Source organism: Euprymna scolopes, chromosome 19 (assembly GCF_053919585.1).
Source record: "Euprymna scolopes isolate OS-2025 chromosome 19, ASM5391958v1, whole genome shotgun sequence".
Classification (NCBI taxonomy): Eukaryota; Metazoa; Mollusca; class Cephalopoda; order Sepiida; family Sepiolidae; genus Euprymna; species Euprymna scolopes.
The window spans coordinates 149565115-149590239 of record NC_136500.1 but is presented as its reverse complement, the minus strand read 5'-3'; the positions used below and the strand labels follow the sequence as shown (position 1 = coordinate 149590239).

Sequence of the window (25125 nt, the reverse complement as noted above, 5' to 3'; positions counted from 1 at the left end):
AGCAAGAGGTCCATTCACATTACCTTGAACTTCTGCATGTCAGTACAGTTGGGAAAGCAGGAACCTGGAAGGGAATTCCAAAGTTTAGCAGTTCTGAAGAAGAAACTATTGGAGTAGAAGGCTTTCTTACATCTAAGGATCTTTACTGTGTAGGGGTGGGATTTTGCTGCTTGTCAGGTTTGTCGGGAGTATTGACATCGAGGGGGTTCAAGGTCTTGTAGTTCGTCTGAGCATTCAACATTAAAATATTTGTAGAACAGGCAGAGGGATTCAACATTTCGTTGATGGAACAGAGGTTGAAGCCTTGATGACAGTTTAGGACCGATCAGGTTGCTAACTCTCTTTTGAACCCTATCCAGGAACAAGAGACTAGTAGCAGATGCACCAGCCCAATGGTGACAACAGTACTCCATACATGGGCGAATGGAGGCATTGCAGAGATACAGGACACTTTTAGGCATAAGTAGCTTTCTAGTACGGTAAAGAGAGCCCACCTTCTTCACAGCAGCCTTGGCAATGCTCTCAATGTACCTGTTCCAGCTCATATGTATTAAAAATGAATAATTATTATTTAACTACAATTATCAAGCCCCTTTAAGAATATTTAAGGATGGACACTGTCTGCGGAGCTATAACTATGGCAATCAACTAGTGTCTATACAATGTTCATGACTTCCGCTTGTGCAAACACTCTAGATTACATTTATACTCGCCCGCATTTAATAGTTTTTAATTCCCTTTATTTGCGTGACAATTGTTTGGTAGGCCTGGAGCAAAAGATAGCTTCATGGATGGGTTCGAATTTCATGACTGGCAGGAATTGTTATCCTACACTGATGATTGTGTAAGCATGAAACACTAGCGTCTGTAGGTAAAAATGAATAATCATTATTTAATTTATATATATATATATATATATATATATTGTTTACAGAAAGTTTTAGATGAGATAAGCCATTGGTACCGTCGGTTTCAAACCCAATTATTAGGGACCGTTTTAGATACCCATCTCAAGCTCTCTTCAGTCAAGAGATGAGTATTGGCTGAAGAGAGCTTGATATTGGTATCTAAAATACTAATAACGAACAAGATAAATGCAACTGTAGACACCGCACACTATGCCCACTTCAAAATAAATGTCTAACCAAAAGCGTAGTTTACTAGGCCACAATATTTGTGAAAGAAAACCTGAATAACAAGAAACATTACGTAGGTATGACTTCATTAGATTTCAAAACTCGATATTAAAAAGTACATTCAACAATAAAAATCACTAGCGAATAAATACTGGGAACTCAAGGAAAGCGGACATTCGCCGGTAGTCGAATGGAAAATAATAAGACAAGCTACCATGTGTAGAGACCTAGACGACCCATGTAGATTATGCCTTCATGAAAAATTTACTATCCTGTACTTTAAAGAACCCCAACATCTATTAAACTGTAGAAGAGAAATAGCAAATAACTGTGTTCACAAAATAAAATGTACTCTAGGATAGCGATACAAAATAACAAAAACAATAGAAAATAAACAAATAAATAAATTAAATAAACATGAATATACATAAACGATCACACATATATCTATGTACATATATATATATATGTATATATGTATATATATATATATATATATATATGCATATATGTATGTACATATATATATATTTATATATAAACTAGCATTAAAAAAAACACTAACCTAGATTTAAAACAGATCAAGAAACTGGATATCCAGGCTAAATAGTGTTTAGACCCAAAACTGCCGGAGGACTTTGGTAGAATCTGCAAAGGTCAACTCTTCCAACTTTGACCTCTTGCCAGCCAAATTTTCGCCCAAAAACTGATTAAAAAGCTTGCTAAAAGTCTGAATACCCTTTATGTAAAATTTCAAATGCTTAGACCCAAAATTGGCTTAATAGTTTGCTAGAGGACGCAAAGGTCAAACCCTTTGAACTTTGACCAATTGGAAGCCAAATTTTCAGAAAAAAAAAAAAAAACGATTAAAAAGCTTGCTAAAAGTCTGAATACACTTTATGTAAAATTTCAAATGTTTAGACCAAAAATTAGCTGAGTTATTTGTTAGAGACCGCAGAGATCAAATTTTTTTTTACCTTTGACCCTTTAATACTTACTGTTTTGGGCTCAAATCAAATTATAAAGTTAGATCCATGTCCAACTAACCTATATCTAAAATTTCAAGTGTTTAGACCCAAAATTGACGGAGGAGTTTGGTAGAGTTTTCTAAGGTCAAATCGTTGAACTTTGAGCCCTTGACAGCCAAAATTCTAGCCGAAAACCGATCAAAAAGATTTTCCCAAATCTCAGTACCCTTTTTATGTCAAATCTCGTGTCTGTAGACTGAAAATTGACAGAGTTATTGCGTAGGGAAATGTACAGACAGACACACAGACATTTTCACTTTTATAGATATACTAACATTTCAGCCCGGTGTTGCCCGGGTGTTTGGAGGTACATGTTGAGCAAAAAAAAAAGAAAAAAAAGCGGTCAATTTTTTTAAACTTTGATCCCTATTATGACCCCTTAACACTTATTGTTTTGGGCTCAAATCAAGTTAATAACAATAAATGTTAAGGGGTCATAATGTTAAGGGGTCAGTCTAAACAATTCATCTGTGTTGATTTTTTACACAGTGATCACCACTTATCAAGGCCCGGAAGCCACTCAGGGATAAGGGTTATTGCAAGTACATTAAGTTAGTGAGGAGATTTGCTGAAGTATTTACTTAAGGGGGCGGTTCCTTAGGAATTTGTTAACATTGGACTTGAAGACATCCAAGTTGTAGTCCGGAGGGAAGCAGGCAGACGGAACAGAGTTCCACAGGCGTGCAGTTCTAAGAAAGAAGCTTTGTTCATGGAATCCACGTTTTGATTTAGGCACAGATATAGAATGGGGGAAATTTTTCACAGCGGATTCAGCTAGACGGGTGTTTTTCGTGCAAGATTGGCGAGGGGGGACCAGAGATTGGAGTTCAGACGAGCATCTGCCATGAAAATAACGATAAAACAAGGACAGGCTCGCAACGTCTCTTCTGTGGGAGAGAGGTAGCAGGGTAGAGAAAAGGGCATCCCCCACTAAGCCACGAAGTCTATTTTGTACTCTGTCAAAGCAGGATAGGCTGTTTTTAGCAGCTGCTGCCCAGATATGGCAACAGTATTCCATCCTTTCAGACAACTTAGTTGTTGTGTGAGCCTCATACGTTGAAATCGACAGAAGAATTCATTTTTATATGTTAGACCCTGTGCCCATTAAAACAGGCAACAGTTATAAATTGATGGCTGAATATGGTCAAATTTTCTGTGAATCGTTTTGCATTAAATGCAAATCCCTATTAATCTCTAATTAGACATCGAATCACCGAATGCATACAAGGTTCATACAAAATTTCATTTTTTAGTTAGATCCATGTCCAAGGAACCTATATCTAAAATTTCAAGTGTTTAGACCCAAAATTGTCGGAGGAGTTTGGTAGAGTTCTTAAAGGTCAAATCGTTGAACTTTAACCCCTTAAAAGCCAAATTTATGGCCAAAAACCGATCACATCGATTTTCCCAAATTTCAGTACCCTGTATATCAAATTTCGAGTCTGTAGACTAAAAATTGAGAGAGTTATTGCGTAGGGAAATGTACACACACATACAGACACACACACACACGTTCACTTTTATAGATATATAGATAAATGTTATCAAAGGCAAGATAAATTACTCTTTTACCTATCTGGAAAGTTTTTAGTGATTTTACTCACTTTAAAACGTGTAATTGGTTTGAAAATCATACAATGTTTATCGATATATTTTAAAAAGAAAAATGTCGGCATGCTCGCTATTGAACTCGGTAAGTTTGGGAAAATGAGTTCAAACAAACAAATTATACAAAATATTGTTAGAAACCCACCGAATATATGTCCGCCTATGTCACGGTAACATATATTGAGTGAGTTTCTAACAGTATTTTGTATAATTTTTTTGTTTAAACTCGTTTTCCCAAACTTACTGTGTTCAAAGCAAGCATGCCACCATTTGCATTTTTCAAATATATCGGTAAACACTGTATGTTTTTCGAGCCCAATAAACATTTTACATTAAATAAAAACACTAAAAATTTATCCAGTTTGATAGAAAAGTAACTTATCTTGCCTTTGGTAACATTTATTTGTTATATATTTGTTTTTTGACAACTTTTTCGAATCTATGTGTACAGTAAAACAAACCCGTCATGTAAATTATTTACAGTTAAAATGTTATAAAAAAAAAATTTGAAGTTTTAAATATATTTCAAAGAAATAAATTACGCCCGGTGCTAAAATATTGAAAATTCACCGATCGTAAAAAAAAAAAGAATTTAAACTGTCATGAAAAATGCTAACTTTAAAATATTTGGAAATACTCAGTGAAAAGTTTTGTTATTAAAAAAACGGACTGAAAAATATTATATAAAAATTGTTTGCTTTGCAATAAAAAATAAATAAAATGAAATATTCGACTTTTTCCAATAGAAAACAAAGTTCAAAAACGAGTTCACTTACTATATTTTGTTCGATAAAAATTATGCCAATGTGTAATTATAATAATTATTATCCAAATGGAGAATTGTTCTTTCTCTTTAGAACATAAATGGACAATCGGTAGTAGCCATATTTTTTATACCTGTTGGCGTGACCATGTGTTTGAATACTGGAAACTTCTATACCTACAAGTTAACCAGGAAGTGACGTAACGCTGTCATGGTCACTGCCCTACTCTCTCGGTGGTGGTGTAACAATACGATCAGAAATCAAGCTAAGTAAATAACTAAAAATCACAAACAAAAATAAAATGCCCCGAAATTTGCCGAAACATTTTCCAATTTAAGAAAAATAGCGAAGTAAATAACTAAAAATTAAAAAAAAAAAATAATTCCCGGAATTTGCCGAAGCAGTTTACGAAACGATAAGAAATCAAGCTAAGTAAATAACTAAAAATAAACAAATACAAACAAAAAATGTCCGGATTTTGCCAAAGCAGTTTACAAGCTATATATTTAATATATATTTAATATATATTTAATATATATTTAACTAAAAATAAAAATGCCCCAGAATTTGCCGAAGCATTTTATAATGTAAGAAAACCAGCTAAGTAAATAACTAAAAATAAAAATGCCCCGGAATTTGCCGAAGCAGTTTATAATGTAAGAAAACCAGCTAAGTAAATAACTAAAAATAAAAATGCCCCGGAATTTGCCGAAGCATTTTATAATGTAAGAAAACCAGCTAAGTAAATAACTAAAAATAAAAATGCCCCGGAATTTGCCGAAGCAGTTTATAATGTAAGAAAACCAGCTAAGTAAATAACTAAAAATAAAAATGCCCTGGAATTTGCCGAAGCAGTTTACAATACGATAAGAAAATATAAGCTAAGTAACTAAAAGAAATGTCCCGCAATTATCTGTAGCAGTCTGTGTATACAAAAAGGAACCAAATCTGTATACGTGTTCCCCACCTAGGTGTGGGACGTGCAGTTCTGGCAAGTGTAATCAATTTTTAGCCTCTTAGCTAACCGAGTGAATGCTCCATCCCTCCGCAACTAGGAAGCCTCCATCTTGGAGAGAAAGAGATCAATCACTAACACCCTCCCTCTCACCCAAGAATTTTTCTTTTATCCATTTCGTCCCATCTAGAGGGCACCCCCACTTAGAGGCTGTTCCACAGGACAGAACAGGCGGTTTATTAACTAGACTGGGTTGGGAGGTTCCTACTAACCACTTTTGTATTTTTTCTTCCTCTACCCTCGACACAAATGAACTATTGTACCATTATTATCTTTTTTGTTTTTACACGTAAATAAAAAAAATATTTTAAACAATTGGACTAAGTAGAACGTCCCCCAGTACGAAAGGGTGAATGCAGTATTATGGTGAAAGAAGATACTGGTTAAGAGGAACTTTTGTTTAGTTCTAGAGTGACAAGGATGACCAACGGCCCCCAATTTCTCCCCCTTTTGAGTTGGCCTTGTGCCTAAGTTTTTTGTTCAGTTTGAACTTGCATTGTGATTTTAGCCTGAATAAAAGATTTAATATCTCAAGGTGTAGTATCTGTTCCGGCAGATGATGCACTCAAAGACCATTGTCCTTGTGGCAATGAGTTTCTGGTTCATACAGGGGCAACCCTATATACCAAGAGGCTCTCACTACCAGCTCCCCTCCCCTCTTTTGGGGAACTCATCCCCTTTTCCACTTCCCCTTCCCCCTCTCCACATTAAAAAACGGCCTTGTGCCTAATTTGCTCAGTGGAGAAGCAAATAAAAACACAACTTTCCCAGCTCTTAAATTCAAACGTCTTTCTGTTACTCTCCCTTAATGGCCGAGTGGTAACATATCAGTTTTTATTTCACGCTTTATTTTCCACCTTCGCCTCAAGGATTTTGTTTCGATCCTACCTACCAAAACTTTTTTTTTGTTTTTGTTTCTCTGATTTTATAAAGAAGTTTAATATCCTTTTTTTTTTAAATTTTATCATATTTGTTTTGATTCCCCTCCCCTCCAACACACACACCTCTAGACACCCGGCCATTCCGGGCATCCCCGCTAGTCTATATGTATAAAAGGCAAAATGTGTGTCTTAGTGTGTGCATTTTTTGTGTATGTCTGGCAAAAGCTTTTTTCAGGGTGGGCTCCGGGTTTCGGGGTGGGGGGGGGGCTCCGGGTGGTCACTGTTTCTTAAAACTTTTTATATGCTCCGTAGATTATAATATCTACGATTTACGAAACGAGCTCGCGTATAATTTTAATTTTGTCAACTTTTGCACGCTATTTTCACGATATTTCTTGGTCTACGCGTGGTTATTTGGCTTTTCAGTATAAAAGCGAAACTGAACCCGTAGCAGAACAATACCCCTGGCACTCATGATGGGGACGTCCAGAAGCAATGAGGTTTGATCAATACGGAGGAAACCCCTTGTATCAGACAATTGCTATCCATTGCTATTCATTTGGACATTCCCACTTTTTTATGGGGAGCTGGTTTTCCCCCCAATCCAACATCTTGGGGAAACAAAACAAAAAAAAAACTGCCTCGCACCCAAACTTAACTGCGGGATTGATGTTTGACCTCATTAAATTTACGCACCTGTCAATTCACTTTTTAATCATTAAATTTCATAAATTCTCATTCCTCGACCTTCATAGCGTCAAGGTAAGTCATCACAATTTTTTTTTTGTTCACTTTCGTCTCAAAGATTCAGGTTCGAGCCTACTTCCTTCCCCAAAACTTTTTTTTTTCAAACACCCAGTCAATGCCATTTTAACATGGTTCGTTTTGCATCACGTTCGCTGTTTTTTGTTTGTTTGTTTTGTCCCCCCCCCCATTTTTTAAAGAAGTTTTAACGTTTTTTTTTTATATTTAAACAGAGTTATTACTTCGCTTTGTTTTGATTTATCCCCCCACACACACACACAAACCTCTTAACACCCAGGCAACGCTGGGCACCCCCCGCTAGTACATAATAAAATAATAAAGATAGAAATCATTTGGATCTTAACATTTGAGCATGTAAAAAGAAGCCATTTTAAATTTTGTTTCATATGTAAAAACGTATATATGTGCGTAGAAAAGAGAAATAACAGAAATGGATTTTTATTTTTACCTTAAAAAGGGTGGGTTAGGGTTAGGGTTAGGGTTAAAAAGGGTGGGTGTGTGAAAAAAGGAAGCCATTTCTTGATTATGCAGTCTTGTTCAAAACGCATACATATATGCATATAAATAAATATGCATGCAAAATGTACCCGTTTAAAAGAGAGTTCGTTTTTTGTTAATTATAACAATGTAAAAAGAATAGGACATTTTTGATAACTAATGTGCGTAAAATGTAAAAGTCAATTGTAATTTAATGAATAAGTATTTGTCAAAAAGAAAATGCACAAAGAAAATGTTTTCAAAAGTGATTTTTTAAAACATTTTTTTTTTTTAATTTCAGTAAAAGTATTAGTTACGCATTAGTAGGTTAAAGTGTTAATACAAACAAAATGGATGCAGTTTAATGTCTTGCCCAGGACATTTTTTTTTAATATATAGAAATTTATATAACGCAGACCCGTGAAAAGTTATTCAAAGTCAAATCCCACAATAAGTTTTGAGGCAAAACGATTTAACGTTATTCTTGTTGCGGGGTTCGTGAATACATCAGCGATATTTTGTTCTGATGATATGTAATTCAAAATAATGGATTCCTTTTTCACCGCGTTCTTTTATGAAATGGTATTTTATATCGATATGCTTAGATCTTTGGTTGAATATTGTGTTCTGTGCTAAGACTATACTGGCTTGATTATCACAATTAATTACTACGGGGCTTTTAGTTAATTCTGGCTCTTTTTTTTTTTTTTTTTTTTTTTACAAAGGCATCACCACATTATCAAGGCCCAGAGGCCACTCAAGGATAAGGGTTAAAGAGTGTACAGTAGAAATTGGTCAATATAGTAATCATTAGTAATGAAAATTTGGTAAATTTAATAACTTATATGGAACGGCTCATCAAGAACTTATTTACTTTAGACTTGAACACAACCATATTGTAGTCAGCCGGAAAGCAGGAAAATGGAAGACAATTCCACAGGCGTGCAGTTTTAAGAAAGAAGCTCTAAAATAGTCTTAGGATATTTTTAAGGTAGAGTGCTTCCTGGATCGTGTGTGTGAGCGCGATACATTCTGCCTCACACGTAGGGAGAAATACAATCCGTTGCTTTTTAGATTTCCATGAAATAATAGGCCCATTTTCTGAGAGTCTGAAACAATATCCAGATATACTTTTTCGATCTTTGTTGTTTCCCCAATCCAAAAATCCTTCTCATTTTAGGGGATTTTTGAATTTTCTAAATACTAAATTATATTCCTTAGTTCCTTTTAAATAACGAAGGACTTGTTTAGCTCTGTTTAAATCCTTCATTGTCGGTCTTGATCATTTTTGTTATAGTTTTGTTACTGTATATATAACATATATCAGGTCTCGTTGCTGTCATTAAATAGATAAGACTTCCTATGATTTCTCAGTATAATTTATCGTCTATTATTTCAGATTTTGTGTGTGTATTTTTATTAATATCATTTTCGACTGGTGTAGAGCGTTTCTTGCACTCTCCCATTCCAAATTTTAATTGTATTTTGTCGATGTATCTCGATTGATTCATCATAATAAGTTATTTCCTATGCAGTCCCGATACTGAGTGTGAAGTAATTGCAAGTAACAAAGATGGCCGCGAAGAATCAAATGACGTAGCCAACCGCGAACTGAATGTTGGTTATTATAACTTGTGGTTATAAAAACGATCGTCAAAATTATTGGTGTCATACCCCTCGTTAGGAGTCAAAAACATTTAACAGATCATCCTGAGCATCTTTGCCTGTTCAATGTGTTCTATGTCATCCATAGCACCGAGCTGCAAGGAGAGACAAATGGTGTTTCTCATGATCCTAGCCCTAGCTACAGTATTTCATGGTAAACAACTGATGATCCCTTAAAAAATAAATTATTATTGGTACTATAGTGAATTCAAGAAAGCAAGTTCATGCAGTGATTGCTGGTGATTGAATGACTTACTGACTAAATAGTTTTCTAACGAATGATAATTTTTTTTGTTTTGTATAGTTTTAAAAACTTCCAAGACAATATATATATATATATATATATATATATATATATATATATATATATATATATATATATATATATATTATTTATACAAAACAGAAAAAAGAACGATTTGATTCAGGAATCTTAAGTAGGATGACCTCCAGTGTGTTTGCTGTATTATGGTGATTGACAGCTCAAGCAAGGATTGGTATAGATCAAGCAAAGGTGCAGTAACGAGGATGACTATATCCCCCCCCCAAAAAAAAAATTTCTTTTTGAGTGGCTTTATGCCTAATTTTTTGTTTTCTTTTTGTTTTGTACATTTCAACAAAATAAAAAAATATATCATTCCACATGGCGCACACCAATTATTACAAGACTTCTTGCAAGCTAATCCAAATCAATCTGAAAATGATAGGAATTGGCAACAGCCTCTTTTCTAGAATCAGACGTAATTCGCGCCATCTCTTAATTTCACTTGATTCTCTCAGCTTCCAACGTGTCACGTTTCAATCTAGCTTGCCTGCCTCGAAAACTAACTCCCCTGTTCTTCAAACGGCTTGCTCATATACAGTCCGAGATTGTCTAATCTGCATGCAATCGGCAAGAATTTGGTGAGATTTAAGTGTTAGTCTGCACAATAATTGAAGACAAAATCACTTTGTTTATTTCATTTCAATATTCTATTTAAATATAATAAATAAGAATGTTTATTTATTTTTCATAAAAATAAACATATTTTATTTGAAAAAAAAAAATCAATTTACGAATATTTTTTTTACAAATATATTTAGATCACTCAATTCTGTATTTTTGTGAAAAACATCCATTATATGTTACATTTAATATTTATTATTTCAGTGAAAATGTGTCTATAAATAAACATATTAAAAAAACAAAAAAAGGTACTTGTGCATTCTTTGAACCAGGCGTAACTCAGCTTTCCCCGAAACATGACGTCAACAGCTCGGGTTTAGCTGCTGTCTGACGTAACATGGCGATTAGCCAATCACAACACCGTGCACTTAGTTTCAACTCAACACGCATGAGCTCCAGAGCAGCAGATGAGAAATATTGGAAGAGGAAAAAATATCAACAAAATAAAAAAAAAGTTACCATTTCTTACATGCAAGTAAGTCAGGAAGAGAAGTGCAGAACATGAATTTGATCATCTTGGGCCAACAACACCGGACATAGTAATTGACTTTTGTTAAGAGCAGAAATTACTGGCTAAAACAATACAATGTGCAACGTGCAGCCACAAGTGCAGTCTAGTATAGGATATCGGGTGTGAGTCAGTGTTCATCGATTCATAATCAGGATTTATCGATTTTTAAGACCGACGTTGCAAGTGCAGAAACCTCTAGGAGTCAAAAGTAGTAGCACATTACCGGGACCGTTAAAGGTAAATTTAACCAGATCTCTGATTTACAAAATCACATACACACCCATATAAATTGAAAATGCTGCTGTCAAACCTGACATAGTTATATGGAATGTCAGAAAGAGTGGCAACCTTGGTCGAAGTTAGTGTCCCTAATGATGGAGGTCTGAGCAGAGCTGAAAGAGAGAAACAGACCAAATATCAAGGTCTCATGTATAATATGAAAAGAAACTGGAATCTTATGGAGATATTAATCATACCAGTTATGCTACAGGGCTTATGAAGAAGAACCTGAAGTCCTACCTAACTAATATTCCTGGTGAACCAAATGCAAAAGAGATCCAGACAATTGTACTTAAGGGAACAGCAAGGATATTAAAAAGAGCTCTCGGTTGGTTTCAATAAAAAGCAGGACAATGTTGGCAGCTGGTTTGGCTGCCCCATACCCAACATTACAATCTTCAAAGAAAGAAAAGGAAAATAAATAAATAACTTCGAATATATGTATATATATAAATGAATAACTTCGGAAAAATAATGACACCCTTAATTAATCAAGCCCATGTCCAGCACCTAACAGCTGCTAAACTCCTGACTGATATGGATTCAGGCAAGCCCGTTCCACAGCAGATATCTTAACTGTAATAACTGAACGTATATACCGTTCACTGGACAAAACAGGGGAGGGAAGAGCGGTAGCCCTCGATATATCTAAGACTTTTGAGAGGATATGGCACGATGGTCTTCTAAGGAAAATTAGATCATATGGTATCACTGGAAGAATACATAATGTAATTAAATCCTTCTTAAGTAAAAGAAAAATCCAGGTTGTCCTTGACGATCGTACATCTAAAAATATGATATAAATGCGGGAGTACCTTAGGGGTCTAACCTTGGACCTTTATTATTTCTGATATTCATAAATGACATCCCTGATAAAATTGTTTCGGAGATGGGTATATTTGCTGATGACATCACTCTCTATAACAGGCACGAGGGGAAAACAAATGAGCACATATCTAAAGAAATGGCAGAAACACTAGAGGATGACCTCCAATCTGTAGTGGAATACGTACAAAAATGGATGGTCATATTCAATGCTGCCAAGACTAAGCTTGTTTCCTTCAATAATTACAAGAAACCTTCTCTACCTCCAATAGCAATGACCAAGAACACATTACCTGAAAATACTTCCTTTAAACTCCTTGGCCTAACGTTTACAGGAAACATGAACTGGAATAGATACATTGAGAGCATTGCCAAGGCTGCTGCAAAGAAGGTGGGCTCTCTCTACCGTGCTAGAAAACTACTTACACCTGAAAGTATTCTGTACCTCTATAAGGCAACCATTCGCCCATGTATGGAAAACTGTTGTCATATCTGGGCTAGTGTATTTGCTGCTTGTCTCTCCTCGACGTGACTACCCCCCCCCAACAAACTTGACAAGCAGCTAAATCCCTCCCCTACAGAGTAGAAATCCCTAGGTGTAAGAAAGCCTTTTACTCCAATATTTTCTTCACCAGAACTGCTAGACTTTGGAACTCCCTTCCGCGATTCTGCTTCCCCAACTGTACTGACATGCAGAAGTTCAAGTGTAATGTGAACAAACATCTTGCTACTCATCTCCCTTCATAATGCTCCTGCAACTTATGTCCCCGACAGTAGTGCCCTACTTCAAAGTGGCACTGTGCCTTGTTTGGGGTGAAAATTGATAAAAAAATTTAAAAAACTTGAGATCGCTATATTGAGATGAAATAACATTTATTTACGTGTTTAAGAAACAGTAATTTGAAAAATTCTAACGTTAAGGTTTTTGGGGGTTGGGTTAAAGGCACCAAAATAAAAACTAGCATTTTTTTTTTTTGTAGTAAGGCATATATTCCTTTCTTCTGCTCGCTTTTAAAGCTTGTCATTATTTCAGTCCATCTATTCTTTGGCATGCTGTTAACATCATCGACCAGAAAACCAGGAAACTCATGACTATGCACAATGCACTACTCCATGTGAAAAGGAAAGATGGAGGGAGAGGGCTGCTTTGTATAGAATACTATGTAAATGACACAAACATAAAAAAGAATTAGAAAAATACAAAATGCAGAAGACCAAAAGAATAATTACCACAGCAAGAGACACTGAAAAAAAAAAAAAAAACAAGACAGAAACAGAGGAGACAAGGGATGAGATGAGAAGAGAAAAATGGGAAGAGAAACAGCTACATGAACGATTCATTATGATGACAAAAGATGAGACCAACGAAAACACTTGGACATGGCTACAAAAAGGAAAAAGGAGATGACTACAAAAAGACAAAATGGAAAACTAAAAAGAGAAACTGAACCCTTAATAACTGCGCACAGGACAACGCAATCAGAACCATACATATCACAGCAAGATTCGACAAAACACAAGAAAACAGCAAATGCAGGCTCTGTGGACAAAGAGAGGAAACAGTAAACTACATAATAAGCGAATGCGGTAAACTAACTCAAAAAGAATGTAAAAATAGACACGATCAAGTGGGGAAGACAGTATACTAGGAATTATGGAGACAGTTGCATCTTGAACACAAACAAATGGTACAAGCACAAACTGACAGCAGTACTTTCAAATGAAAGTCACAAAATTCTATGGGATATGGATATACAAACAGATAAACACATTCAAGCAAGAAGACCAGAAGTCATAATAGTTAACAAGAAAGAAAAATCCTGCCAGATTGTAGATTTTGCCATTTCAGCAGATCACAAAGTGAGGAGCAAAGAGACAGAGGAAGCGAAGCAAATACACAAAACTGTCAGAGAGCTCAAATGGATATGGAAGATGAAGAAAGTCATGATAGCACCATTAATAGTAGGTGCGCAAGAAATAATACCGAAAAACTTTGCAAAAAAGAATGGGAGAAATTGGAATCAGAGGGATGGATGAGAAGATACAACTATTAATTAAAACAGGTGAAATATTAAGGAAAACCTTTGAATGCGGAGACCAACACAGGCACAAGCTGGGCTTAGAGAAACTGCTACAAAACACTGGGAACTGACGAATCAAATTAAATCACCTTCTTCTATTAACCAATCAAAAACCAGAATTGCTCCATAAATATTAAACTCCTATCTTTACATCATCAACGCTCTGATCCCCATCTGGCATCAATTGAAATGGATGGTCTTGTCTAGGAGAAGCCCCATGTTTTGACAAGCTTCTGGGCTTGACCTTCACTCCTGATCTGAAATGGAACACGTACATCAAGTCTGTTGCCAAGGTCGCTGGAAAGATGATGGGATCCTTCTACCGCTCCAGAAGATATCTCACTACTGATGCAATTCTCTATCTATATAAAAGCCAAGTACGTCCAAGGATGGAATACTGCTGCCATATCTGGGCAGGAGCTGCTAAAAACAGCCTATCCTGCCTTGACAGAGTACAAAATAGACTTCGTGGCTTAGTGGGGGATGCCCTTTTCTCTTGCCTGCAACCCCTCTCCCATAGAAGAGACGTTGCAAGCCTATCTTTGTTTTATCATTATTTCCATGGCAGGTGCTTGTCTGATCTCCAATCTCTGGTTTCCCCTCGCCAATCTTTCACGAGAAACACCCGTCTAGCTGAAACTACTGTATATAATTTTCCCCACTCTTTATCTGTGCCTAAATCCAAACGTAGATTCCATGAGCAAAGCTTCTTTCTTAGAACTGCATGCCAGTGGAACTCTCTGCCGCTTGCCTGTTTCCCACCTGACTACAACTTGGACGTCTTCAAGTCCAACATAAACAAACTCCCGACAAACCGTCCCCTTAAGTAAGACACTCTATTAAAACCCCCAATACTAATGATTATTACAATACTATCTCATTGATTACTGTACACGCAATAACCCTTATCCCTGAATGGCCTTCGGGCCTTGATAAGTGGTGACCCCCATATAAAAAAAGACAAAAAAACTGTAGAATTGTAAGGTGTTGCAATATTTTTGACTAATGAGGGAGTATGGTCCCTCACAGTCGGGAGATTCTATTTATAAACGATGCTGCTAGGAACTGACAAATCAAGTTAATTCACGTTCTGCTACCAACCAATCAGAAACCAGAATTGCTCCATAAAAATTAAATCTTTTCTGTAGCAACTTCGCATGTCTTCTTCTTTGTGTCAACACGGGAAGAATCTTTTGCTATATGGCTTCCAACTCAAGAACTGTCTACTGACAACCAGTCACCTCCAGGACTTGTATAGAACAACTAACCATCGGAAACTGTTCTGAAACTAAACTGTGGCTTACAACTCTAAATGGCGGCGACTCTCTCTTTGATACGGTAAGTTTGGGAAAAGGAGTTAAAAATAAAAACTAGACAAAATACTGTTAGAAACTCACTCAATATATGTCACCGTAACATAGGCTGACATATATTCGGTGGGTTTTTAACAGTATTTTCTCTAGTTTTTTATTTTTGACTCCTTTTCCCAAACTTACCATGTCAAAGAGAGAGTTGGCCGCCATTTTTAACTTTCCAATACATCGGTAAACACTGTATGTTTTTCGAGCTGAATAAACATGTTACATTAAATAAAAACACAAAAAATATATCCAGTTAGTAGAAAAGTAATTTATCTTGCCTTTGATAACATTTATTTGTTATATATTTGTTTTTTGGCAAGTTTTTTTCGAATCTATGTGTACAACCCGCTTGATTTGTTTATTTTATGAAATAACAGTTATATCCATTTTAGATGTGAAATCGTTCACGTTCTTTTTTAAGTTCATATTAATTTCAAATAGTCAGTTTTCTCTCGGGATTCCTTTAAATTACCTGCTGTCAAATTTGATGTCGACAGGTCTTCTTGTGTCGCTTATAGCTTAACATGACTTCTAAGGAATTAACAACATAGAAGCCAAAACGCTCCATATTTCTGACACTTTGGAGTGGTTGGAGAATTCGTCCTCGACTTGTGTAGAATCCAGTATGACTGATTTTAATAAATGGTTGGATGAACAAAATGATTTATTCGACCAACTGATATTAAAATCATCCGTGGAGGAAAGGTTGTGATTGCGCCAGGACTCGGCACAATTTGTTTCCAAAATCAGGGAGAAGTTGACAAAATTTTCTAATCGCAGATGAGATCTTGTTGACTCCTGCCAACCCATATCACGTCTTCCAGTCAGACTGGATCTTGAATGTCTAAACATCAGTGGAGCCTTATCAGTGGATAAATTAAAATTTTGAACATTTCTAAGAAGGCTGGAGTTCTGTTCTTCAAATTTAGGGAAAGCAGATAAATTCCTCCATCCCATCTAACACCTTTAACATGTCTGGTTATCTTCCACTTTGTCGTAAGGACTCTGACAGGCACATGCACTGACTTGGAGTCTATATTCGTAACACCCTCCCCATGTCTAGGGAATCTAAACTAGAATCAGTTGACCAACCGTTCATGTGTTTGAAACTAAATTTACAACATAGCGTTAGCTACCTGTATTTTCTTTATTGCTCTCCCTCCAACTAAGTCTGTACAATAATCAATCATGTTTCTGACAGCATAGATGTAGCAGCACTCTCTCTTGACACTAGCGCCCAAATACATGTATTTAGTGACTCTAATGCCCACCACAGAAATTGGCTTGGCTTCTCTAACTACACTGACACAGCTGGTAGCGTCATCCATAACTTTGCTATATCCCATTCCCTGATGCAGACAGTACCATTCCTGAATCGTCTGCCAGATTACCAGAACCAGCAAGCCTCACTTTTGTATCTATTTCTAACAACTGTTCCTAATGATTGTGTAATAAATGCTCATTGCCCACTTAGAAATGGTCTATTCCCTCCTCTCTTAATTGCCTGAGCGGCATTCTGACCTGCCAGACCCACTCTTTGGCTTCCTTCGCTGCTCTCCCAGTGGATTGAGCAGACCGGGTTCTTTTTTTCGCTTCCTTGGGGTTGTTTATGAGTAGGGTGACGTAGGTAGGGCGGGTGTTTCGTTTCTGTTCCCCTCTCTGGGCAGAGATGTCTATCCCCTCTCTCTCTCTTGATTGCAACGTGCCACTCTGACCCACTAGCACCCACTGCGTCTTCCTTCGCTGCTCTCCCCTCCTTGGGGGGGTCTGAGCTGACTAACCTGACATCCCCGTGAGGGGAGGTCAAACCACTTTTGCTTCTGACCTCACCCACTCCCCTCCTTCACCCCCATTTCCCTGCATTTTTCTTTTTCTCCCTGCTACCCTTTGGTCCACGTCAGCTGCCGGTGCAGTTCTTTCCACAATGCCAAGAAAAAGGCGTATACCACCCCAGATGCGTCACATTGCCCTGTCGAGTACTCCCCATCGGAGGGAGCACCTACCAAGAAGAATGAAGAGGAGGAGAAGGGCAGGGTAGGGCCACAGCCCGTGGTGACCCAGGCAGATCCAGCTACAGGAGGGCAACCAATCCAGCCCCTGGCTCCCCAAGAGGGCCACTCCCCAGACGGGGGATTCAAGGAAGTGACGAATGAGAGAATGAGGTGCGATTTGGGTGGTACACATCCTGCGACAACCTTTCCACCTCAATCCTTGTCGGTCAAAGAAAGCACTCCCGCCCAGGTTCCCCAAGAGGACCACCCCAAGATGATGACGAGGGAAAGAGGCACCTTTCCGAGGGACCACTCGCAACGAACTCCCCTCCACCTCAATCCTCGTCGGCTGGAGAAGACCCCACCACTCCTGCTCCCCACGAGGACAGCCTCCCGGCAGATGAACAAAGAGAAGTTGGAGACGACGAGGCCGAAGGCAACAATGGTGGTCCACAGCCCGTGGCACCCCCAATCTTCCAGCCCCCATCCGGTCACCCAGCACCTACACCCCATGAGGGCAGCTCCCCAACGCCGAAGGGGAAGATGATGAAGATGGAGTTGCCCGTAGAACCCAAGTGCTTTTCAGGGACACTTTGGAATCGCTAAAGGTTCTTGCGCGGGGGGGGGGGATATAAGGCCCCTCCACCGCCCAAAGCTTCCCAAAACACTCCGACACAACCGGAAGCCCCGAAAATCATCCCACTGACAATAAAGCCCAATGGGAGAAATCCCTTGACTCAATCTTCAGGCAAAAGGAAGGAAAGGGGCCAGAAGACAGGCTAAAACCAGTCTATGACACCACAGGAGGACTGGCCAGAGTTAGCCCCAAACAAAAGGGCCAAGCAGCAGCAACAGCAGCAGCATCAAAAGAGCCAGCAGCAGCAGAAAAGGCAGCAGCAGCTGATCCCTTCCCTGGTCCGTCCAACACCAAACAGGACGAGAATATGGAATGGGGCCCTTAGGAGCTGGAGCAGATGACACCCGATGATTATAGGGAACTCTTCAACTCCACTTACAAGGATGTCACGAAGGGAACAACCATCATACCCCTTCCGTGACAGATTGAAAAATTAGAAAAGAGAGTTCTCTTCCTGATCACCTCCGACCTCAAGACAAGGAGTTTAACGGGTGTCAACAAAGACACCATGGTGAAAATCCTCATTGACTTGAACATTCCGGCAAGTTATATATGCAGTAGGAGTTTAGCCATGTGGGACATTCTGCTCCCCAGAGAGGAGGATGCAAAAAGACTGGCCAGGACCGAACACAGAAGCAGGAATATTCGGCTCCAGCCAGTATACCTCGGCGAGAGGAACACCACTGTCTCAGTACTGAACATCCAGTGCTACATGACTGGAAAACAAGTCGGGGCCATACTGAGTCAGTACGGTGAGGTGGATGCAATCGCCCCAGCCCGTGGTCGATGCACCGTTTTGACTGGGGACTACAAAGTTCGGATGGTCCTGGGCAAGGACAGTTTTGACAACGTTCCAGCAATGCTCAAGTTTGGAGAGCAGACCATGACACTGATCGTGGAGGGGAGAATACCTCACTGATGGCACTGCCAGTTGAGGGGACACATGACCAAGGACTGTCCTAAAAGATAACCAGCGAACCCCCAGGGAAAAGTCCCCACCAAAACACCCGCCAAAACCCTAGCAGAGGTACAAGCCGCAACCCCAGCCGCAGGCAATTCCGACCTGGCAGCAGAAGCGGGTTGGGCAACAGTCACAAGTAAGGGCAGACCTAGCAAAAACCTGGCCAAACCAATAACAACCAAAACCCAACCCAAAATTACCCAGATGGACACTCAGACGCCCTCTTCCTCAAACAAGAGGAAGCTCCAAGAATCTGAGGAAGAGATCGCATCGGAGGGTCTAGAGACGGCCACAGACACAGAAGAGACAACAGCAGCAACGGACAAAGAGACTCCCCTTCCTACCAGGAGGAAGGATATGTGAGATGGGCCCTCTGCAGTCAACAACAGAACTGAAAGGCCAGCAGGTCTGTTATAACAAGTTAAAGAACTTTCTCTGTGTCGGTGGCGATAATGTCACCGACCCAACCAAGTTCAAGGACGCTCCCTTGTTGACCACATTTATTAGGGTCAACAAGGATTCCAGGACTGAGGTCCTCTGGGTGTGGATAGATGCAGCGAAAGATGCAATCCCAGACAATCAGCTGGTGGACACGGTGCATCCTTCACTAAATAATTTGATTTTTAAATGTGAAGACAGAGTCCTTGTATATATTCATCCCTCCTTCTACAGAGCTTTAAAATTAATTTTCCCCCTGGACGTAGGAGGTGTGGCCAAGAATGGAGTACCCTCTGCAGACTTACTGACCAGAAGCCTTGGACAGGCCTGCCATGTCCTCACCCCTGGGGACTTCAGGCCCGTGTGTGACACTGAATAAGGTAGGTGACCATGGCTTTAAACTTGGCTACTTATAATGTGAGGGGCCGCAGATGTCGAAACAAGGCCACGCACGTGCTGAGAGATCTGGTGTCCCTTAAGGTAGATATTGCCGCTATACAGGAGACCCACTTTATTTGTGACGGGGGATTGTAAGGTGCTGGTGAGCAACTATGATGTTTACTCAGCATATGGCAATAGCTATAGTCGTGGAATCTCCTTGCTAGTAAATCGCACCCTATCAGCATCGGTAAATGTTGTTCACGCAGACGAGAACAGGCGAACGATTGTCGTCGATGTTGCCGTTAATAGCAGTGTGTTTCGGATAGTCGCAGTTTACATGCCTAATTCCGCTGTTGAGAGGGCTTCCTTCTTTTGACAGGTGGAGGGCTTTATAGATGATCCAGAGAGGGTAGTCTTAATGGGTGATTTAAATGCCATCCTTGATCCCAAGATATATAAGGTCGGGGGGGGGACTAACGGATTGGTGTGGTGTGACAGAAGTCTGTCTGACCTGATGGCTTCGTGCAACCTGGTTGACAGATTTCGGGGTGGAAGATGTGGACGTGGCATCCTAATGTACTTACTTGGATCGGATGTTAGTTAGAAGAGGCGATGTAGATTTCCTATCTTGCCCCATGTGCCACTTTTTAGGACACTCGGACCATAAACTATTATGGCCCGTCTGAACTTGAGCTCTAGGCCTAAACTGGCCGGATACTGGAAGTTCAACAGCACCTTGTTGGAGCTGGAAGACTACCGGTTGAAGGTTACAGAGATAATCCAACGGGCATTAGTGGAGGCAGTTACCGGGAGTAAGTGGTGGGTTAGTCTAAAGGCTAAGATTAGACGCTTCTCGGTCCAATACAGCCAACGCCTCGCGCTAGATAAGGCTAACGCCAAGAAGCGTATAGAGAATAGGCTGACCTGGGCGGTGGAGGGGGGGTACCCCCTAGAGATAGCACTAGCTAAACAAGACCTCAACCGCTTGGCTAGCGAGTGTTACGAGGGCCAGATAGTTAGGGCTAGGCTAATGAAAGTCTCGAACGAGGCTGTTAATGTAGATGTTGTTGAGCGTAAGGCTGCTCTAAGGCATGGCTCGGATGGGTACATTCGAAAAGTAAACGACCTGGAAGGGCACGCTTTAGTGTTGACACGGGAGATTTGTGAGGGGTTTCGAAAGTATCTATCGAAGCACTTCACCCAACTACCCAAACTTCAGGTCGAAGAGTTTGGCAGCTATTTGGCGGACTCGCCCCGCCTCATGGTGGCTCGAGCGGCTAGCTCTGATGGTCTTGTCACGGAACATGAGATCATTACTGCCTTGAAGCAGGTCGGCTGCAACAAGTCCTCGGGGCTTGATGGTCTACCCTACGAATTCTACTTGAGGCTGTCGCCCATGTTGGTCCCTATTCTGAAGAATATGTTCAACCATTGGTTTGTTCAGGGCTCCATCCCTGGGCAGTTGACCAAGGGAGTGATCACATTGCTGAGGAAAGGTCAACGGCATGGTGGAGAGGAAGATTTAGACGATTTCAGGCCCTTGACTCTGCTAAACACAGAGTTAAAGATTTTGGCCAAGATTCTTGCAAATCGGTTGCAGCTTGTCCTCACTGACTTGATCGAACCAGACCAGAGCTATGCTGTGAAGGGGAGATCGATTCAGGACAATCATCATCTGATACACACGATCATAGAGGGGACAGATAACGATGCTGGGGCCGCGCTGATCAGTTTGGATCAGTTCAAGGCTTTTGATAGGGTGGACCATCGGTTCCTGGGACTTCAGCAAGTGGATGTCTGTACTGTATGACAGGCCGACGGTAGCGGTGCAGATCAATGGTAAACTGTCAGACTCTTTCGCCGTCTCCTGGTCGGTGCGACAGGGCTGTCCGCTGTCGCCTCTCTTGTACGTCCTGGCGTTGGAACTCCTCCTTCGCAAGTTAAGGGACGAGGTGACTACACCAGTCCTGCATGGGATAGCTCTCCCTGGAGGCACACGAGTCAGGGTTTCCGCATTCGTGTCTTGCCCCACGGACATTCAAGCGGTCACCAAGGTGCTTGCTCGATATGAAGAAGTTACGGGGCCATCTTCAATCGCAGTAAGTCAGTTGGTCTGTGGTTAGGTGCCTGGACCGGAGTAAATTCACTTTCGGGTATCTTCAGCTGGACCGACGGCCCAGTCCGGATCCTTGGTGTGTAGTTCAGACTGGGTCTCCAGCTGAAGAAAAACTGGTCCGAAGTAGAAAGCAAGGTCGAATCCTCTGTCAAGACTTGGGTGCGAAGGAAATTGTTCTTGAATGTCGGGTGGAGGCGTGTGCTACATACGTCTTTCTGCTCATCCTTTACCGTCTGCCTGTACTTCCTCTCCCTGCAAAATGACGAACCAGCTTACAGGAGCACCTCGACACACTCTTGTGGAACGAGGGTAAGCATTATGTTTGCAGAGAGGACTGTGTTCAAAATCCGAGTGAGGGAGGATTGGAACTGCCCAATCTCCTGTGTCACAAGCATGCAGAGAGGTTGGCGTTCCTGAGCCGTTCATTGTCCGTAGACGTTCCATGGGTCACTGCGGTTGGAAGCTCGTTTTCCAAACAAAGATTCTATGCTGAATGCCGGTCTGCACTTAGAGCGTTGCCGGGGACCAGTGTCCTCGAACAGTCTAGAAAGAGACTTTATCGGGAGCTAGTGGGGTGTACCACAAAAGAACCACTAGTGAAACGGACGGGATGTCGTTAGAGGAGGTCCGCTCCTAGTGGAGTTGGGCGCCGGGACGGGATTTTCTTACAAACTCGGAATTTTCCCTTACCTGACGACTTGTCTGGAATGCACTGCCCCTCCTTGAAAAACTCAACCTGTACAATGAAGAAACCCAGGTCCACTGCCTGCACTGTGGCGAGGACATGAGGGAAACAGCCAGTCATGTCTTTTTCCACTGCAGCAGGCTCAAGACCTTCCTAAGGTACGTCCATGAGGTAATGGCTCGCATCGATGCCAAGCGCTGGCTTGAACTCGACGAGTCATATTTTGTGGAGAACATTGATCTGCCGCTGCCTAGGGAGAAAAGAATGTTTTTTCTAGCAATACTAGCAGCAGCAAGGATGGTCATATGGATCACACGCCTCAAGCGAGTCCGCGAAGGGATATCTGTTCCGGATCGGGATCTGATTGTCTACTTTAAACATCTGCTTAAAGTAAAGATCAGATGCGATTGGAAGAGGTTGCCTCGAGTTGCCTTTGACAAGAGGTGGGTGCATGACGCTAGCTTGTGCATCTAATGAGGCGCCAAGTTTGAATTCGTGTTACCACCATAAGCATGGCACATGCGGTACTGGGTCCTACGGAGCCCATCCCGCTAAGTTAGACAAATAAAAAGTAAAGAGACTCTTCACTGGTGGTACAAATAAGATCCTGTCCCCCGATTGTTTGTTTTTTGGCACTATCCTACCACTACCCCCACCCATATCTTTTTGTTTTATCACCCCCTTGTTAACCCCTACTCGAAGGTCGCTGCCTACCACCCCCATCTTCCCCCTCCCTCCTTTTTGTTTTTGACAATCTACTTATTTTTTCTTCCTACACCCGATAAGAATTCTTCCCAATCCCCACTAGGGATCTTCCCACTTGTTTTTAGTGCCCCGGAAAATCAGTAGGTGATCTAACTTTCCAGATTAGCTCTGGGAGGGACCCTACTAACAATGCAATTTTATTTTTTGTATATTTATTCTAGATTCCCCTACTTCCCAACACGAACTGTTTTTCTTCCAAATTCAAGAACTTTTTATTTTCCAATGAATTGAACTTTTTTTTCACACGCACACACACACACACACATACACACACACACACACACACACACACACACACACATATTAATAATTAAAAAAAAAAAATTATGCACACACACACACACACACACACACACACACACACACATACAGAAATTGTATATATATCCTTTTTTGCAAAAACGCTGGGGTTTTCATTAGTTAGTTTAGAGTCCACAGAGTAAATGAGGTATTGTGGTAAATGTTGCCAGTCAAGAGTAAAGTCGCCAAAGACTCCATTTTCACTTTAGTAACAAAGACCCTGCAACACTCCCCCTCCCAGATCTTATCGGGCCTTGTGCCTAAATTTGTTTTGTAAATTGGAATTTTACTTTTAATTTATTTTAATTTTACATTGAATTATTTTGATTGTAATTTTCATTTTCACGAAATAAATTATATATTGAAGATCAAAGTGTAGTATCTGTTCTTCAGATGCTGCACTTCCATTTCTTGTTCTCTTTCATGACTGAGACAATTTTTTTTTATATTTGTACCTTTTCTCCACGTTAAAAAATGACCCTGGTGTCTAACTCTTTCCCCTGGAGAAGCATTGTAAATAGGTACAACCACTGTATATAGGCTGTGACTCCGTTAACGTGTAATCAAATACGTAAAGGGAGATTACTCTCGATGACATTTAAAAAGATTTATCCATGCCTTTGAATTAATAAAATCAATATTTAATAGAAATGTTTTTAATAATAGCGAAAACAATTTTTTTTTCATCGTGAATTTATTTTTTATTGTTTATCAATCCATTTTATTATTATTATTTTTTTTTTTTTCAATGAAATGAATATATATCCTGTTGTAGTCTTGACATATCCCGTATTTTCGTATTTTAGAATTCAAATTTTGTTGTGTTTCACGTGTCGTTTTGAAATGACGAGCACGCCGTCTCCTCCACCGATGATGTCTGCCGGTGATTGTCCAAACGAAAATGCTGGAATTGAAAATGGATTTGTGCCAGACGATAAAGTAATAGAAGAGGAAATAAAAGGATTGGATATTTTCATTCAGAGTCACAGACCACAATTGGTCAACGTCCCCGAAATATATTGGCCATCGCTTTATTGCAAGCTTAGCCAACAGGTAAAACTCGTGAATAACTTTCGATTTTTTTTTTTTTTTATAGACAAAAAAGGAAAACAAAAAAAAAGTGTTTAACTGTCATTCCGAAAATAGTAATATATCCAAAAATTACGGCAAATCCTTGAGTAAAAATTATTTATAGTTAAAAGTAATTGTTAAGGAATATTGGGTAAAATCGCAATTTTCTTAGACGTTATAAAGTAGGCAGTAGGAGGCTATACACAGGGGACATAATTCTGAAAAGAATATTTTAGATTATTCATGGCTACAATATGTTACTTGGCCTTTTGGCCAAGTAACATATTGTAGTATCTGTTCTTCAGATGCAGCTGCAGCAGTGTCAGAAATTTCGTGAAAATAGTGAATAATTCCACCCCATCTTTCCAAGTTTATAACTCCTCGAAAAATGTAATTCAAGCCCTAATTTCTTTTTCAATTAAAGGAGCAAGGACCAAG

General features: G+C 39.8%; 1 protein-coding gene across 1 annotated transcript in view; it reads left to right on the top strand.

Annotated features, from left to right (window-relative positions):
• Positions 1 to 24410: 24410 nt before the first annotated feature.
• LOC145240058 (tubulin--tyrosine ligase-like protein 12) overlaps positions 24411 to 25125 on the top strand; it is a 64939-nt gene continuing 64224 nt past the window's right edge. The window contains exon 1 of the mRNA XM_080103679.1: positions 24411 to 24669. Within this exon, the coding sequence (XP_079959805.1) occupies positions 24460 to 24669 (210 nt within the window). The 5' untranslated portion in view covers positions 24411 to 24459. The remainder of the gene's footprint in view (positions 24670 to 25125) is intronic.